Source organism: Charadrius vociferus, unplaced genomic scaffold, assembly GCF_000708025.1.
Source record: "Charadrius vociferus isolate BGI_N301 unplaced genomic scaffold, ASM70802v2 scaffold385, whole genome shotgun sequence".
Classification (NCBI taxonomy): domain Eukaryota; kingdom Metazoa; phylum Chordata; class Aves; order Charadriiformes; family Charadriidae; genus Charadrius; species Charadrius vociferus.
The window spans coordinates 3,064,123-3,082,771 of NW_009648925.1; the positions used below are offsets into that span (position 1 = coordinate 3,064,123).

The 18,649-nt window shown below is 39.8% G+C and overlaps 1 protein-coding gene across 2 annotated transcripts in view; it reads left to right on the forward strand.

The window, feature by feature from the left end:
* The window catches only part of MYLK (myosin light chain kinase), a 160,243-nt gene that overhangs the window by 26,542 nt on the left and 115,052 nt on the right, over positions 1-18,649 (forward strand). Inside the window, exons 2-7 of one of the 2 annotated variants that reach the window (XM_009887269.1) lie at positions 996-1,203; positions 3,021-3,069; positions 5,987-6,152; positions 9,553-9,718; positions 13,676-13,712; positions 15,597-16,168. In XM_009887269.1, coding sequence (XP_009885571.1) covers positions 996-1,203; positions 3,021-3,069; positions 5,987-6,152; positions 9,553-9,718; positions 13,676-13,712; positions 15,597-16,168 — 1,198 coding nt within the window. Of the gene's footprint in view, positions 1-995; positions 1,204-3,020; positions 3,070-5,986; positions 6,153-9,552; positions 9,719-13,675; positions 13,713-15,596; positions 16,169-18,649 lie in introns of those variants that run through there. The other variant, XM_009887270.1, reaches the window with a different exon arrangement.

Genomic DNA, 18,649 nt, shown 5'->3' on the forward strand with positions numbered 1-18,649 from the left:
GTGTGCTAGCAGTTAGCACATACTAAAGCAGCCTTTGAAAAGGATGGCATCTCTCATAAAGCAGAGGAAGAACATTTGCCTGAGGAGTTAATTCTTTGGTGGAAACTGGAGCATGTCTGCTTTTCCCATTTTTTTATGAAAGACACACATCCTCAGCAGGTTTCAACAGCTCAATTGAAATCAATAACTCCATTCTCAGTTAGACCAACTAAGAATCTGCCTGCAGACCTGAAGGTATCGTTAATGCCATAGCAGGCAAGCATATGTTAATATGGTTGTTATTTAATGAGCACAGGAACAGTTCATTTTGTTGAAAACTCCTCTTTGGATTACCAGTAGATCACAAAGCTCTTTATGTTGAGCAGTGTGTTTGTGTGAATATGTCTAGGTCTTTATAGTCTCCCTACCACCATAACACGAGAATGACCCTTAATGACACTATCTCAAATTACCCTTATCTCCTGCTTTTAAAGATCAAGACAAAAATTGGTGCGTGTCTGCATTTCTTGCCTGTATATTGTCAGGAGCTACTACATCTCAGCACATTTGAGAACTACATGGCTCCATACAGATTTACAATATAAGCCTCATACTTGGCAACCATGCTAGAAATTTTTGGTCTAGATACCTTGCAATCTTGTGTACTTAGAGGTATAGTAGCACTACTGCCCTTGAGTCTCTGAACAATGGGGACCCATGTGTCAGGACTCTTTGTTGGCACCATCACTATGCCTCTGCAGGTAAACCATTACAGTGGGAAACTTTTCTGTGTAGGTATCTATCTGCCTGACTAGTCTTATGATTTTAACAGTTTGTTTTATCCAAGAGTTTTTTTCATTTCATTATATTCTGCCATTTGGCTTGCAAAAAGTATCTGTTTAACAGCTCCTGTGTCAAGAACTTTCCACTGCATTGCTAAATGTCCAACATTTCTTCCTAATACCATCATCTGTTATGTTTGCCTTCTTTCTCCACTCTCTCTCGCATCTTTCCAGGTCAGAGGCTACCCTGAGCCTCAGATCACATGGTACAGAAATGGGCATCCTGTCCCAGAGGGAGACCATTATGTCGTGGACCGCAGCATTCGGGGGATATTCAGCTTGGTAATCAAAGGCGTACAGGAAGGTGACGGTGGTAAATATACCTGTGAGGCTGCAAATGATGGTGGGGTTCGTCAAGTGACTGTGGAACTGACAGTGGAAGGTAAGAGGATACTTATGCTGCTGTTGTGATGATTATAGAGTTCAATTAAATGAACAAGCTGTGTTAAAATGTCTGGTTAAAATCACAACTGTACACACACGCTTTCTCACCGGGTGCAAGAGTTAATTGCATTTCACAGTTTAAGACGTTTTGCAGTGAACTCCATGTCTATAGCTCCATAAAGTGTGCGTTCAGTTTTAGATGTGTATGACCATGCCCAGGTATCAAAAGACCTAGCTTTGAACACTTTGCTATAAACCTTGTAATTTTCATGAAAGCCACCACTCAGGACAGAAACAAAGGCCTGGAAAGTTAGCATTTACCCCCAGGCAGTAAAAACTGTGGCTGTCTTGGTTGCTTCACAGCCTATCAGATGGGCTCACTGAGGCAATGGGTTTCTGGAGTTCTCCATGCGTGGTTTCATTTGCTAAGCTGAATGCCTGGTTGTAATTGCATGCTTAATGTCACACGGGAAACAGCCAAGATCAAATGCAGGAATTTTTAAGAGAACATCTGTATATTAGATAGTTGCAAACTGCCAAATTTAAAATGTAAAGAGTGACACAAAGCCAGGGAAGGTTGGAAATCAATTGTACTACTTCTCTCGTTGCAATTTGGTCATGTCAGAGATCTGTTGAATATCAAAGCTCCTCAGATCCCAACTTCATATTGAATTCCTGAAGCAAAGCAAAAATCCGCAGCAGTCCTGAAACGATCAGCATTAGTCAAAATCTCTAACAGATATCCTCAGAGTACATACTGAAATATGCATAGATCTGGCATGATTGTCATTGCCTTCTGTTGTAAAAATTATGCAAAATCTTTTCTTTTCCCCAGTTTTAAGTTGTGACAAGTTTCATGAGTGACAACTTGCATGGAGGTGGAGGATTTTTTAAAGCTGTTTTCATATCAGATTTTCTGACCTGGCCTTTGCTGCAGTTTAGAAGCAATTTCATGGCATTACCCAATGACTGAATTTCTCAGTTTGGTGTATTCTAAAAAACTCTAATTCATTCTTCTAAAAATACTTCTATGCATCAAGGTCACAAACCACAGATTTTTTCTGTTCTCAGCAAAGATATCTTTGTGGGGCTGATTGCTACTTGAAAAAAAGAGTGACTGAAACACAATCTAGTCCTTCCATCCTGCATGGCTGTCCTATCTGACAGTAATGTAGATTCTTATAAGGCTTTAGAACAAATTTTTTCACAGCCATCGGAGCTGTTGGCTTTATGCTGCCACTCAGGATCTACCCCAGATCACTACCCTTTTTTAATGTGCCAAAGCTACCAGGAATGCTATGTGCAGTAGATGGCGCTGAGCTTACATGACTTGTACGCATCTCCCTATTGCTCACACCAGCAAGTGTGATGAACAATTAAGCTTCAAAAAGAATCATTTTACAGAAAAGGTAGTCTAGTCTAGCACAGGACTAAAAACCAAACCAAGTAAAGTAAGACCTCTTTCAGAGTCCAAACCCCATTTTTTTTGCTATCTTAATTTGAATTAGTGCTGCACTGTAGAAATTAGACATAGTGTTTCATTCACTTGTTTAAAAATCTTTTTGCATGAATAATCTGTGGTTTTGTTACTACTGAGGCCAAAGATTAGGTGGTAACTCTGCTAAAACTTGTTTTTGAAATTGGAGAGCCTAACTTTGGACTACAGATGATGTAACCTTATACTGCAGGTGTTGCATTCCTCCTTTGTGTTTGAAACCTGGAGAAATGCATATTTTACATAGTCTTCAGTATCTGTAATTCCCAATGGTCTTGACAAAACTTCTGACTTCCTGCCTTTCTGCCCTATGCTTACAGGAAACTCCTTGAAGAAATACAGCCTGCCATCCAGTGCCAAAATCCCAGGGTAAGAAGTCCACTGGCTTTGATATTGTTTAACAGACAACTAAATATGTTTTGGTAGGAAAACAAATAAAATTACTCTTTCTAAAAAATAACCACTTCTCCCAATTTTAAGTGCCTCTTGCATTTTGTATTTAGCTCTAATTCACTTTGAGGGCCCGTCAAAAAGGGTTGGATTCTTGTCGAGTTCTCAGTAATTCAAAACATATCCCCAAGGCTCCTTACCTGTGCAAGAATCAGAGGTAATGGAGGAAAGCAAAGCCTGGTGCTTAATGACTCAGTTCTCCACAGCATTGCATTGGAATAGAGTAACTGGTTGGCATGATTTCTCACACTTGTGAGATGGGGATAGCAAGAATGGCTGGGCTCGGAACCGGGGCAGCGCCAGCTTCAGCAACATCTGAAAACACACACTTCGATATTTGTGAACTCAAATGCTGTAAGTCCAAATCTCCATTTAACCCAAGCAGAATAGCTACTATGAAAGCTGCCCCATTAGTAAAATAGTTGAGGCTGTCAGGAAGACATAAGTAGCTTGATACAGCTACTGCTCCCTCCTACTGACAGGAATTAATCTGGCTGAAAAGAGAACATGCTGCTAGTATCTGCAGTGTTGCACGTTCCTCTGCTGCAATATTGCACTGTCTTGTCTCTGCTTTCTGATATTCAGAAATCCATCCCCACATCTTCCATGACCTGACAGTCTTCTTATAAAGCCAGAGCAAATTCTGCTTTAAGAGTCATCAGGAAGCAATAAAAGCAAATGAAATCAGCATTCTCTGACATACAATTTAAGTATTTCCAAGCAATACAGTGGGTAAACTGTAGTCCAGAAGAAAGAATTGTTCCAGTTTGGAGTAATTGTTAGTGAGAATGGGTTGATGGGGTGATCTACGCTGGCACACAAAGGAGCCTTTTTGCTGTCATGTACCTCTGGCACTTCACTAAGCATTTACAATTAGGTGAATGCCACTGTTTTAAAAGCACCAGGCCTAATTATTCCAACAGCTCAATTCATTTATTTATAAATAGCTTGAATTTAAGCAGAATAATTTCTGATTTATATCCCTGGGACTGAGTCACCCTGGCTGTAGACAAAAATACCCACTTCTGATTATGTTAGTGATCAGAATACAGATAGTTAAAACTGAAGATTTTAATTTCATCACTGATATCTTGTTTATATATGTTTTGAATTTTAAAATTAACTGACATTATAAGCGAAAATAGTAAGTGAACCGAGTAATCAGGAAGGCCTTTACATGATAATGTCTGTATTGCAAACGTGCTACAGAAATACACACATGCCAAATAATCAAAGCAAGAAAGGACAGTCGAGGTTGCTGTTAGGTATTGTTATACATTTAGACTTTCCAAAGCACTATCCTAATTCATTGTATTGCGTCGAGTTAGAATAATTGTCCTAATTTTTCATTCTCATGTGTTTTACTCCCATTCAGTATTAATAATTTTATGGTGTGGAAAGTTTATAACTTACATAAACAGGGAGGAGGGAAAAGAAAAAAAAAACACATTTCAGTTTGTGTATATCTAGGAAACAGCCATAAAGCTGCAGGCTAGCTAGTAGCTGATTTTCTTCTAATGCATTATTATGTGTGTATAGATATATAAATCTAGAAATGCTACCTAAAGATGGTTGCTAAAAATTCTTTAATACACATTTATGTTCTGTTTTAGTGGTAGCATGAGGAAGATGGCATTAAAAGCTATTAGATATTTAATTATATGATGAAGTGTTTTCCATTTTAGCATATTACAGTCACCCTTCTCTCCCAAGACTTTTTGCTGGTCCTCTTGTCCATATGAATCCTTTCATTATGGTATTGTCTCTTACTTAGAAACCTCGAGGTGCCTATATGGCAACCATCATGTCTTGGCAGCACCTTGGAGTAAGGCGATGCAGTCTCTGTTAGTATCTGACACCTGGTAGAAATGGTGAGGTATTGATGCATCTTACCTGCATGTAGTAAAAGGCCATCTGGAAAAGAAGGCCTTGAAAGTGGTTCAGTTTGCTTGAAATTAAAGGTTTTTTAAAAAAAAAAAGTCACCATCTGCCATCTGCTAATGTGTGTCTTTGTTGTACCAGGGCTTCAGATCAAAGAGTGAGTGTTCCCTTTGACATTAACAGACCTGAAGTTGCATTTATTTCTTTTTTCTTGCTATAATACTGTTGATGTTTTATGTTTTATGGCTGTGTAACTGAGCGTTTTGCACTGCAGTTACTGATGTCACTCTAGTTTCATTTCACATGTCATTTCCCAGCTGTGCCATCCTTGTAAGTAGAGCTGGGCATTTACAATTAACAAGTACTTCAGTTTTGTGCCCCTTTCATGTTTTCTTTACAAACATTGTAATGAATATGATTCCAAACAGGAGCCTTCCCCAAGCCAAAAATCTTTACCAGGACATGTCAGAAATGTTGCAAAAACAAGTTGCTGATTCATAAATCAGAAATTTCTGTGTCATTGCACTCAATATAAAAGGAAATTACATGGTAAAGATCTGTGAAAAGTGAACAAGTATGCATAAATAATCTATTAGGAGGCAATTAGGAAACAGAAAACAAGAAAAATTAAGTGCATGCAGTGTTTCTTATCATTTGGTTTGCCCAGCTCTGCTCATAAGCAACTGAAATTGTCCCCAGCTGTTATGTGGGTTATGTGTATGCTGGATGAGGGTGTGGAGCATTATACTGTTGAGTTGCATGAGGTGTCAAGAGCAGTCATCACCAGCATTTCCATTTCTTCCATTAGCCAAAAAAAATACCGTGTAACTACAATCTTGGTTACCACCAATTACATACCCTTGTTGGTAGACCATTGGTCTAAAATGCTTCCTAAGCTCTAACCACAACAGCTTCCAGTTCTTCTGTAAAAACAGAATGTCAATTGCCTTTCCAGGGGAAGACTTACTGTTTCATCTGTGGAGCATAGGCCAAGCATCTGGGGAGAGAGTCCACCCAAGTTTGCTACAAAACCCAATAGACTTGTTGTGCGTGAAGGCCAAACAGGCAAATTCTCATGTAAAATAACAGGACGACCTCAGCCTCAAGTTACTTGGTTTAAGGTATGATTTAAAAAAAATATTAATGTTTTCTTTCTCTTTTGAAATTTTGTGACTTGAAAGGATGAAATGCACTTGCCACTGAAAATTATCATGATGAGAATTTACATACAAGGAGAGCCCTATTCTTCCTCATTTTTATGATGAATAAACTCACAAATGACAATAGCGTTCCTCCTCAGTACAAACTTCTCCCTTATCTGCCTCATTGTTGAAAATATTTGTACAAAAAAAAATAATCTGAAAGCACCAAACAAGATCCAGGTTCCATTATAAACATAGTGAATATGGGATATACTTGCCCAAAGACCTTACTAACTACATAAGAGAAATAGAAAAAGGGTGGGAAATGTGAATATTATCATCATCTCTATTTTCTAGAGAAGGTCTGCAGGGATTTAATACTTTGGCTATGGTTACAGAGGAGTCTCTGACAGCTGTGAAAATTGCAGCTGTATTTCCCAAGATCCATGTCAGTGTCTCAGTCATAAATTGCCTTTTCTGTATCACTCACATTGGGTTTTACCTGTATATTAGAATGAACATGATGTTTGCAAAGAAATGAAATTGAATTTAAAAGAAAATTAACTGTTTAGGAATTAACAGATATGATTGGGTTTTGGCACACACGATTGTTTTTTGCAAATTAAAAAAAAAAATTCAAGGCAGATGAACAACAGTCCAACTGTTTCAGTCTGACCTTTGGTAAACGGTGGTAGCAGAAAAGAGTGGCATAAAATAAAGGAGACCTGAGCTGTCAATTTCAGATGTGCATTAAAGTTGAGAATAGTAAGCATCTCTCATTTACAAAAAAAAGCTCTAGAAATGAGCAATATTTAAAATTCATTGGAGTATTAAAAGACATTGAAGATAAGTCTTTGTGCCCCCTTTGGGCATACAAAGGATCTCCAAGCACTTTTTTTTATTAGAAAGGAGAGAGCATTTGGGTGATAATTAAATTCAGGCCATTTTTATTGAAACTATTAGTATTTTAAGAAATTACAATTACTTTCTTTAATTTGGAAGAACAAATACATGCCTGCTCTGTTGGCATCCTGCTCCCTTTCAACCTTCAACAGACAGTTGCCTTATGTATGGTAAAAATAAAAAAAGGTTTTCTCAGAGCTTTTATTTTCTTCTGGTGTCTCCAGGTTCATTTGTTGGGGTTTGTTGTTTTTTTTTTTTGGAGGGGGGAAGAAGAAACCACAAAAAATCCCAGAAAACTGCTCATAAACCAGGGAAGTGCTTCCAAGTAATTTTCTACTTTATTCCAGACTTATCCTTCTTGTCTGTAATACAAGAATGCCAGGGTACATCTCAGAAAACAAGCAGCCACTCGCTGTGGAAGCACTCACTAAGACATCTTCTTCAGTTGGCAGCTCCGTCTAGAGTCTGCTTCTCCCTCCGTCAGTTCCCTTGGGTCTTCTGGCACTCTAGGCAGTCTGCAACGCAGCTGCTCCACAACAGCCTGCTTCCAGTCCCACCAGACTCACTCAGGTTTCCCAGGCATGCAACTCAGTGCAAAACAGGATTTCTCATTCAGTTCTCTTTGTTCAGGGCTGTGTGGTAAACAGCAAGTAGGAAATAGTAATCCAGCAGCTTGGATCTACACTTTGGTACTTCTTCATACATTTTTTGCAGTTTGTTAGAGGTTATATTATGTATTTTGCTATTGTTTGTCAGCTTCTATAATGCATTATTCTATAATCTGGTATTCATTGTCTGATCAAATGAATGAAGTATGCAAAGTTCTTGTTATTAGCAGCTCCATGAGTTCTGTTCATGTGTATGTCCTTAAAAACCATATTTTGACACTTTCAGGTCTGCGTATTTATTCTGTAAAACACCACAGGTGTGTTGTTCAGAGGTTCAGTAGTCATACCATTTCTGGTCTGCAGACACTCAGTCCGCTCTCTTAAACTTAGCCTCAATCCATTGTTTTTTGTTAAATTGGTTTTCTTTAGGCTTTCATACTATTATTTTAGCACCTATTTTGAGCACCATGAAGCTGTCTTTCAATAATTCATATACTCTGTAAAGTGCAAATGTGTTGTTGCTCTTTATCAATTTTATTGGCAGGTTGTTGTTGTGAAGCATGTTTTTGCATTCCTATTCATAAGGCATGGATTAACAGGTAACCATGCATGTGCTTTGGGTAGCTGCAAACAAACTCAGTCCCACAATGCTTCTGGTCATGTCAGGATAGAGCTGCAGGGTCCTGCTGAGTGGCAGGTATTTCAGCATCGTCAAAATGAACCTATATGGCTGCTGGACCACATCTGGCTAGTGCAGAGCCAACACATGACCACCTTCCATACAGCATGGAAGCTTTATAAACAATTAAAATTGCACTTTTCAGAACTAATGAATAAGCTTTTGTGTAAATGTCTTAATCTGCTTATTGTTTCCTTTCCCTTTTTCTTACTTGATAAGGTGCAAAGAACAGAAGCTTCTACCATATCACCACCAAACCCCTGATCCCCTGACATGAACTAGCTTTTTTTTTTTCCCCCAATAGTTCTTACAGTACTCAGATAGCAGTAAGTTGATAGTTGACTTCAGGAATGACAGCATCTGAAAACACTGTAGTGTTTCCCAAATTTTTACTGGCCAAAGCCCTACGAGTCATAGTTTTGTATGCTTTCCCTTCCTAAACTTAGGATAGGAAAAGCTGTGGTGCCTGATAGCAGGGGAGTCCTCCGTAATGCCTGGTGCTGGGACAGAAGCACGCATTTGCTCCGAAATGAGGCGTTGGTCAATTATTTCATAGAATTTAAAGGCAAAAATTGTCATTCTGATCATCTAATATTCGTTACAGACACCATAGAACTACATGCATTTCTTCCTGCCTCAAAGCCGTATCTTCCGATTTAACTCCAGTGTAGTACTGCAAAGGAGCTCTTTTAATGTATGCCTAGTGCCTTCTGTCACCTCCACCTGGCCACTGATGAGGTCCTCTTAAGCAGCATTTTTTCCAGTTCCTGAAGTAATACAGCATAAAGGAGCTATTGAGGGACAGAGAACTACTCCCCAACCTGGAAGCTTTAGCTTAAATGTGTGATGTTTGAGTTCCTGGAACAAACATGAACAGAAAACTGGTTTGAGCCCACATACAGTGAAAAGCAGTTGTTCTAGGAATATGGATACAGTAAATAATGAAAAGCCAAAACCAAACTGAGATGAGTGTGTGGCAAAATGCAGGGAAAAACAGCCTCCTGCAGATACGAATTATGGAACTTTTGGACACAGTTTTTTGTTTATACCATCTGAGTATTATTCATAGAAGGAATTTGGCTAAAAGATAGGAGAAAGGCATTTTCACCTGATGTTTTACCGAAAAATTTCTTGCTCCCCTCCTCTTATCAATAGCTGGCTGTCTCATGGTGTCTTGTGATATTTGCAGGGTGATACTCAGTTGCAGCAAAATGAGCGTTTCAACATGTTTGAGAAAACAGGCATCCAGTTCTTGGAAATCCAAAATGCTCAGCTTGCTGATTCAGGAATTTACACGTGCACAGTGGTAAACAGCGCTGGGAAGGCATCTGTGTCTGCAGAGCTCACCGTTCAAGGTACAGCAAAGAGTTTACAGGAGAGAGCACAAGTGAACCACAGACATTTCTTTAAAATATGTTTAGTTGTGTTCTCAGTATAAGCATTCACTTTTTCATATTATCTTCCTCTCTCTTTATTAAATGATACATGCATCCTACAGCTGAAAACATTGTGTTGGTTTAATGGGGAAAAGGTTATCCAAATGCTTTGTAACAACTTTCTTTAAAACGAACTTTTCACATCTTTTTTTTTACAGTTATTTTGACCTCCATATGTTTTGAACATAGATTTTAATTTCACCAAATGGAAACCTTGCACTTGTCATTATAATCGGTAATTAATTTTGCATTTGTTGAGTACCAACACCAGATGCATTTTTATAACCAGCTCCCTTTTGGGAAACAAAATTATATATATATTTGTAGAACCAGGAAAGTATAGTAAAGGAGCATAATTCTAAACTGTAAGAGAAAAAACAGCTTAATGAGATTAAAATTCAGGCTTCTCAACTCCCAACCCTGCCTTATTTCACTGCTCTTAAAGGAAAGAATGTCTTTGCATAAATAATTTAGTATGTTCTATTCCATACATGCATTACCATATACAGTTCATTTTGTAGTTTGATGCTTCTTAGGGCGCCCTTTGTGTCAGCCTCAAAATCATACAGCCTTCAGCAACCACACTAAAGAGGAATTTTGTCAGTCAGTGGGTAAGCAGTCACTGGACCCAATTAAATAATTAAATCAACAGCTGCTGGCTTCAGCTGCAGTCATAAGATCAGTGGGTTACATACACACCCAGCAGTGAACTTTTTGATGCAAGATTTTTATGATCACATCAATGCTGTCACTCTGTAAGATATCAAGAATATAAATAATGAGAGGATTTACATTTGAGATCCTCAGAACTACAACTACCCTTTATTATTTAAACCTGTACTTTTTATCTGTAAGTTCCAATCTGATGAAGCCATTGTAGAAGGAGCTTCTACAGGTTGCCTATTCAACTGATGTTTTATAGAAAGGGCCATTTTGTTCAATAAGCCTTTTTTTAAAAAAAAATGAAACTTGATCCTTACTTGCTCTTCCTGAAGTGGTGAGCTTTCTGTTCTGTAATGGGTACATCTGCCTTGAGAAATGATGCGGAACTGGGGTCACAAAGTCAGTTGTGGTATATGTTTGCTTCAGATGCTGACCACATCTCTGAATAATGCAGGCATTCTTTCTTGGATTAGTACAGGTCAGTAAAAAGGGCAGTCTCTTGCAATGTACTTGACTAATCGGATGATTCCACTTACCTAACCACAATGTATAATACCTAATTCTTTCATTATCAATTCAATCAGGTCATAGGTGTGGCTGCAAGATGCTAGCAATCAAGTGGCTCAGAATTACTATACTTTCTTTTAAATCCATGCAATCTCATATATAGATAATCTTGTTGCAAGAGCTACATTTTTTTTCCCCCAAGTTCCTGTAGTGGAAAGTGGAGAGGGAGGGGGAAAATGTTCTTTTAACTGACAGGGTTGTATGGTATTGTCATGCCTGCAACCAGTAGTTACTCAGCTTCTTCTTCTGCATTTATCCAGTCTCTTTTCAGCTTTAATTTTTATATGAAGAGTTTCTGTTACTGTTTATTGACAGGTTTATTGAAGTGAGGTCAATGGGTTATTTCCCTCTCTCACTGCAACTTTTGTGTGCATGTAAATGGATTGTTTTGGTCACTCTGAATGGTGCAGCAAGTCCAAGCATTTAGATGTGGATTTTGCAAAACACAGTGGAAATCAGGGTATCATCCATCACATGTTTTTGTCTTTCCCCTGAGGCAAAGACTCTGAAAGCATTTTCATGGAGTATTTGTTGATGACTTGCAAAATTCATTATCTTGCAAATTCATTATTACATGTCTTTCTACTGTAGTTTCTAGTCTCATAGCTGACAAAAACGTAGGGGCAACTTTGATCTGACAAGGAGAAAACAAACTGCGTCCTGTAGTGTTAACTAGGGAATAATGGAGAGATGTGCTTTGTACTTGATCTGGAGTGGAATTTCTGTCCTCCCAACTACTTATTATCTCATGCTGCCCCCAAGAGAAACAAATACTGTCAAGGTTTGGGAGAACTCATGGAGGATTAAATACATATGAAGTAAGAGACTGACTATGGGCAAATATGTGCTCAGTTATATCCATGCAGCTGATGAGGTACCTTGGCAAGTCATATAGCTCAGCCATGTTCCCAGATTTCCCGGTGGTGTTGCAAAGTGAAGAAATGTGATATATTAGCATTTGTGTTATTCATGTTAAACATGATAATACTTGCTACACAGCAAATGAGTTGGTAAAAGTTTACAGGTGGCCCAGGTTTTGGGAGTTTTTACTACTGTTAGTTTGGGTTTCTGTTTTAGCCAGAGGACAGTTGCAGTTTCATGCCTGTGGGCATGCTCAGGTGTAATACTGATGGTTTGTCTTTCTCCACTTCTGCAAGCTCTGTGGAATTCCAATAAGATTTGATGAGCTGCCTCCCAGTAGGAATCTCTTCCTTACTTCTCTCCCCCAACAAGGAGCCTTTGAGGCCCACAGAACCTTTAGTTCTCAAGGGACTTGAGAACTTAGTTGACCCAGCAATGTCTGAAAATGGATTGAGACCTCTTTGTGTTTCAGCTGAGCTGCTTGCTGTTGTCCATATTATATTTCAGGTGTGGTGATAGTCAATCTTGACTTCAATGGTTTGAAAATATGAATCATAGAATCATAGAATGGTTTAGATTAGAAGGGACCTTAAAGATCATCTAATTCCAACCCCCCTGCCATGGGCAGGGACATCTCCCACTAGACCAGGTTACTCAAAGGCCCATCCAGCCTGGCCTGGAACACTTCCAGGGACGGGGCCTCCACAACTTCCCTGGGCAATTTGTTCCAGTGTCTCACCATCCTCATAGTGAAAAATTTCTTCCTAATATCTAATCTAAATCTCCCCTCTTCCAGTTTAAAGCCATTCCCCCTCATCCCATCACTACATACCCTTGTAAAAAGTCCCTCTCCAGCTATCTTGTAGGTGCCCTTCAGATACCAGAAGGCTGTTATAAGGTCTCCCTGGAGTCGTCTCTTCTCCAGGCTGAACACCCCTGACTCTCGCAGCCTGTCTTCATAGGAGAGGTGCTTCAGCCCTCTGATCATCTTCGTGGCCCTGCTCTGGACTCACTCCAACAGGTCCATGTCCTTCTTATGTTGAAGGCTCCAGAGCTGGATGCAAAATTCCAGGTGGGGTCTCATGAGAGCAGAGTAGAGGGACAGAATCACCTCCCTTGACCTGCTGGCCACGCTTCTTTTGATGCAGCCCAAGACGTGGTTGGCTTTCTGGACTGCAAGCGTGCATTGCCGACTTGTGTTGAGCTTCTCATCAACCAACACCCCCAAGTCCTTCTCCTCAGGGCTGCTCTCAATCCATTCTCTGCCCAGCCTGTATTTGTGCTTGGGATTGCCCTGACCCACAATGCAGGACCTCGTACTTGGCCTTGTTGTGCCTCATGAGGTTTGCACAGGCCCACCCTTCAAGCCTGTCCAGGTCCCTCTGGATGGCATCCCTTCCCTCCAGCGTGTCAACCGCTCCACACAACTTCATGTCGTTGGCAAACTTGCTGAGGGTGCCCTCAATCCCACTGTCCGTGTTGCCAACAAAGATGTTAAACAGCACTGGTCCCAATACTGACCCCTGAGGAACACCGCTTGTCACTGCTTACCACTTGGACATGGAGCCATTGACTGCAACTCTTTGAGTGCAACTGTCCCGCCAGTTCCTTATCTACTGAGTGGTCCATTGGTCAAACCCATGTCTCTCCAATTAAGAGACCAGAAATGTATGTGTGAAGAGTGAAGGTTCTTAAGTATATTCTTTGCTTAAAATCTTTCAAATGTATGGAATTGTGTGCAGTATTGTATGTATAATTTACGTGTTTCTTCTTTTCTTATTTCAGGTCCAGATAAGACTGAGACGTACACTCAGCCACCATTGTATGTTTTTACTGAAGTTCTTTCTTAGAATATTTAATTGCTGTGTATTAATTTAGACTTTTACTGCATGAGCCTTTCTCACAAAGTGATAAATCTTTTTGGGTCAGTTTCTATTCGGAAGTTAGAAAATGTTTACATGGAATAAGACTCTCTCTTACTGCCAAATTCAGCTGTCCTGGTAGACTCCTGTGAATTAGTTGGTGGAACTGGTGGCAACACTATGAAGTACAGAGTTCTGGTCTGATTCAGGAAAGCAAAATTTAGATGGCTTCCCATGTAGCCAAACAGTTACCTAATCTGAACAAAAACTATGTGAGGAGACATAATACTCTCTGTACCAACTGGTCAAACTTCCTTTTTGGAGTAAAAATCCTGCATGCATCTTGGCAGTACTGAGCTAGTTGTTCTTTGCAGTCATAAGCAAAACATCCTATGGCCATTGTCTTTGCTGTTATCTGAAAATACATACAAAAGTATGGGTAAAGTAATAAGAAACAAAAAAATTCATATTTTAGGGCTTTGTCAAGATTTTTAAAGTTAAATGATTATATTTTTTTAAAAAAAAATAAGTTTGTAAAATGGCTTTTCTTCATTAATAGAAAACGCAGGAATGAAATGCTCCAAGCTGTCTGTGTAAGACACTTTCATGAAGGCCAGTTGCTTTACAGTCTCCAGGGTGTTTAATCTGTCCTCATGTGCCCTGGATGGGATTTCAAAATAGCGTGTTTACGTTGTCCTAACTCCACGTCCACTGCAAAGTGGATCTGAAAATGCTGTGCTACCCTGTTTTTCAGCTCTGTGTGATTTTTAGGAACATACTTTAAAATAAGTTTAGTGTAAATTAAACTGTGCAGCTCTACAGGCAGAACTTCCCATGTACTGGGTTCTCTAGAGTAGTTTTGCCTCCTCCTTTGTTTATTCACAGGAAAAGAGATAATTTGTAAAATGTAAAAATCTTACAGTTTTAACTGCAAATCTCATAGGCATTATTTCTCTAGTACATTTAACTCTGGCTGAAGAACCACAATAAACACTCCAAATCTCCCTGAGAGAACAGATCAATGGCACTAAGTATAGCAACACAGAGCTGTGCTAGAAATTACTTCCCATATTTCACATATGTTGCAATTCTCCCTTGGAATGATACTTTGAAAGTGTGAGACAGAGGCACAGTGCTCCAAGGTATTAGCTTAGTGGTCAGGGCAGTCAACTTCAATGAAGGAAACTTAGATTCAAGTCCCAGTTAGTCGACTACTCTTGTGCCCCCAAAGTGCTGAGCAGCAGATCCATCATAATTCTGAGAAACTCTTCCTAGTAAAACCAGAGCTGATATTGTTGCATCAAGTCAACGGATTATTTTTTTTTTTGACAACACACCCTCTCCCTCCCCTAGAATTTAGTCAGCTTTCTTGATCAGTCCTCTTTTGAAATCACCTAAATTATAAGACTCCATAATTAGAAATAGTACTGCACAATTTACATTTTCATTTCCCTTCAGGGAACTATTTTTGAGCAATAATTATACATGGCCTCAATTTATTAAAGGATGAAGTAGTGTTACATCATGGTCATTGCAGGGTCTCACCTAACTGCTCTTTCTAAAGCAGTGTAAGCAAGGTTAGTGTCTGACTCACAAAACACGTTAGAACCTGAGCAGTGGATTTGTATCCAGAAACTCCTCAGTTGAGACAGTGTCTGAACACTGATCACATTTGATGAAGCTTTTCACCTCACCTCTTTCATCCATGTTCTTAATCAGTGTGAAGGAAACTAAAAGCTAATTAGTTCACCTTCTTGCTAAGGGCTTGTACATTTATATGATTGCTGATAATAATTAGTCTTTATACAGTGTCATATATCTGTAAACTTATCATTTTCCTTCAGCATGCCATCAAAACCAACAACACTTGCTGTTAAAGCCATTGAAAATTCAGAATTCAAACAGGCAACTATCAATGGGATTGCTAAAGAGCCGAAATCCAACAGCACTGAACTCATGGTTGAAACCAAAGACAGGGTGTCAGCAAAGAAAGAGTCCATTTACACCACCAGAGAAGCCAAAGACATTAAGCAGGGACAGCACCAAGAAGCCAATGCAGTGTCTCCTCAAGAACCTAAAGAAGGAAAAAAGGGATCTCAGGTCCTGCAGAAAACTTCAAGCACCATCACACTACAAGCCGTCAAACTGCAACCAGAACCAAAGGCAGAACCCCAGGCCACTTTCATCAGACAGGGTGAAGACAGGAAAAGGGCTGTGCAGCCCCTGATGTCAGTTCAACAAACCCCATCTCTGACAGGGCAAGTTAGTTCAAGGAGTAGAGAAGCAGAAAACAGATCTGGAGCCCGGAAGGCTGTAATAGAGAAGAGGGAGCATCTGGGAATTCCCCCTCAGTTTGAGAGCCGTCCACAGAGCCTGGAAGCATCAGAAGGCCAGGAGATTAAATTCAAGAGCAAAGGTAAAGGGATGAAAGTTATCAGAGCCCTGGGGTAAGTCAGGTTCCCCTTCTGTGTGTGGAAGTGGAGAAGCAATTCCTTCTTCGTTGCAAGTTGTCCTCCTCCTAAAGCATTTTTGAAATAGATGCAGAATCTCATGCTGTTTCCACACTAACAAAATTTTCCACACAATGGAATTTTCAAATCATTCCATACCATGGTGTCCATCCCTCCTCTCATCTGGGATTTTCCCAGACCTAATCAATGCTGCTCTTTCTAAGAGGTAGTTTTAGGGCCTCTGATATGAGGGTGCAAGAGAGAAAATGGATGGTATGCTTTCCAGAACTGCAACTAGTTATATTGCCCTTGAGCAAAATAAATGATCAGATAAGAAACTACAGTCAGTCACTGCATTTCTCTTGCAGCATCTACTTTTACCCCTCATCTTTGGTCAACCTAGTGCTGATCTGAGTGTCTCCTAGCAGCTGAAATGATAACGTCAGAGTTAAAAGGGAGGTTTAGAGTTTGCTTTGCAGAATTTGACCGGGTTTTAACCTCTCAGAAGAGTAATGAGAACTTCATTTTGCTGAATCCAGGGAGTAGATTTGGAACACACCTCTTTTTTTTTTTATTACAATTTTAGTAGAAAATAATTTTGAAGCGTTTTTCTGCTATTTTTTTAAAATAACATTCACGCTTTAAAGTGTTCCCACAAGTGAGAGAGAAATTGGGTTTTATGTCTCTGGAGGAAAAAAAAATCATAACAAAACCATGGTAATTTATTTCATTCCTTGATAGTTCTTGCCCCATGAGTAAAGAATACAATTTATATCACAAACCCAGAGAGTAGGGAGGGGAGAAAGTATTTCAAAGATCCTGGCACCTTTTGAATAGTTTATTTTTCAGGTATATTTGTACTAAGAACATGGGTTGCTTTCCATCACAGCATTTCAAAAGCTTTGCAAGGTTTAACTAATTCATCATCCTGTTTGGTAGGGAAATGTAGTCCCATTGTACAGAAACCAAGGGGATCACTCAGTTCTTATTGAAGCCAATTTCTTTTGGCTTAGGACCCAAAGCACAAACTCTTATATGCAAAGGCAAAGTCTGTAGGGAAGTTACTGTGGAATGTCTCTAGTGCCCTGTGATAAGTTATCTAAGAAACTCTCTTTCCTGAGAATCCTCTCCACAAAGGGTGACTGGGGTTGCTTTCACTGGCACCTCTGCTTCCTAGTTGCAATGGACAACGGAAATGCTATTACACCCTGAAGGAGACTTCTACCGGCCAGGCTGTCTGTGTCTTTACTACAAAGCATGCAGGTTCTTTGACACTTCAGGGCTTGATTTATTTTTTTTCCCCAGCTTTTGGAGGTTCTCCCACCTCCATTGTTCTTTACTAATTGTATGTGGATTCCAATGTGCTCATTCTCTGCTGAGCAGGAAAGAGAATTTTTTCTGAATAGTAACGTCTCCTAGTGGAGAAAATTCACAGAAGAAGGATATTTCTTGCTTTCCAGTGTATACAATGGGCATTCATTTTTTGCCCCACTTGTGGGTGTAATCATAACCTGTCCCCTTGCAAATTTTTATGAATTTGGAGCTGAATTCAAGGACTGCTTTTTTTTTTTTTCCCCTATTTTTTTTTTCTATAAAGAAGGAATTCCTTGTTTTCCTGTTTCTAGTCCTTTGTATCAGGTGGGGCCCTGCTTCTAGCTAAGGGTTCCTCTTCTTGAGAAGTCACTCCCATATTCTTGTATTTGCTCCGTTCAGAAGGGTTTCCTGCAGTATATCACATCTTTGTTGTGGATATTCCTGCCATCTTTTACTGTCTGTGCCTTCCTCCAAGGCTGAGCACTTGCCATAGTGAAATGGGTAGAGCTGGGATGAAACATCAGCAAGGCCCCCAGAGGGCCTTGTTTGCTGAAATTAAGTGAAGGATGGCGTAGGTGACCTTTTCTGGTATTCTTTCCTAATCTCTCCTCTTTGCTCATTATAACAACTGCCCCATGAAGCCCAGACCTCCCTCAGCTCTACTGGGAGCCAAATTTGGTTTTCTAGAGCTCTGCCACAGGTAAAGCAGGCAGTGAAGCCACAGCTGGTTTGCTTCTGCTCCCTGGAAGTTTACTGTCCTAGGAAGCTGCCTGCTTTGCCTACACCTGGACCCTAGTCTTGAAAAAATTAGCCAGAAACACAGAATGTTTGAGGTTGGAAGGGACCTCTGGAGGTCATCTGGTTCAACACCCCTGCTTATGCAGCATCACCTAAAGCAGGTTGTCCAGGAACTATGTCAAGACGCCTTTTGCATATCTCCAGGGAGGGAGACTCCACAACCTCTCTGGGCAACCTTTGGCAGTGCTCAGTAACCCTCACAGTAAAAAAGTGTTTATGTTCAGACAGAACCTCTTGTGTTTAAGTTTGTGCTCATTGCCTCTCATCCTGTCACTGGACGCCACTGAAAAGAGCCTGGCTCCATCTTCTTTACACTCTCCCTTCAGATATTTATA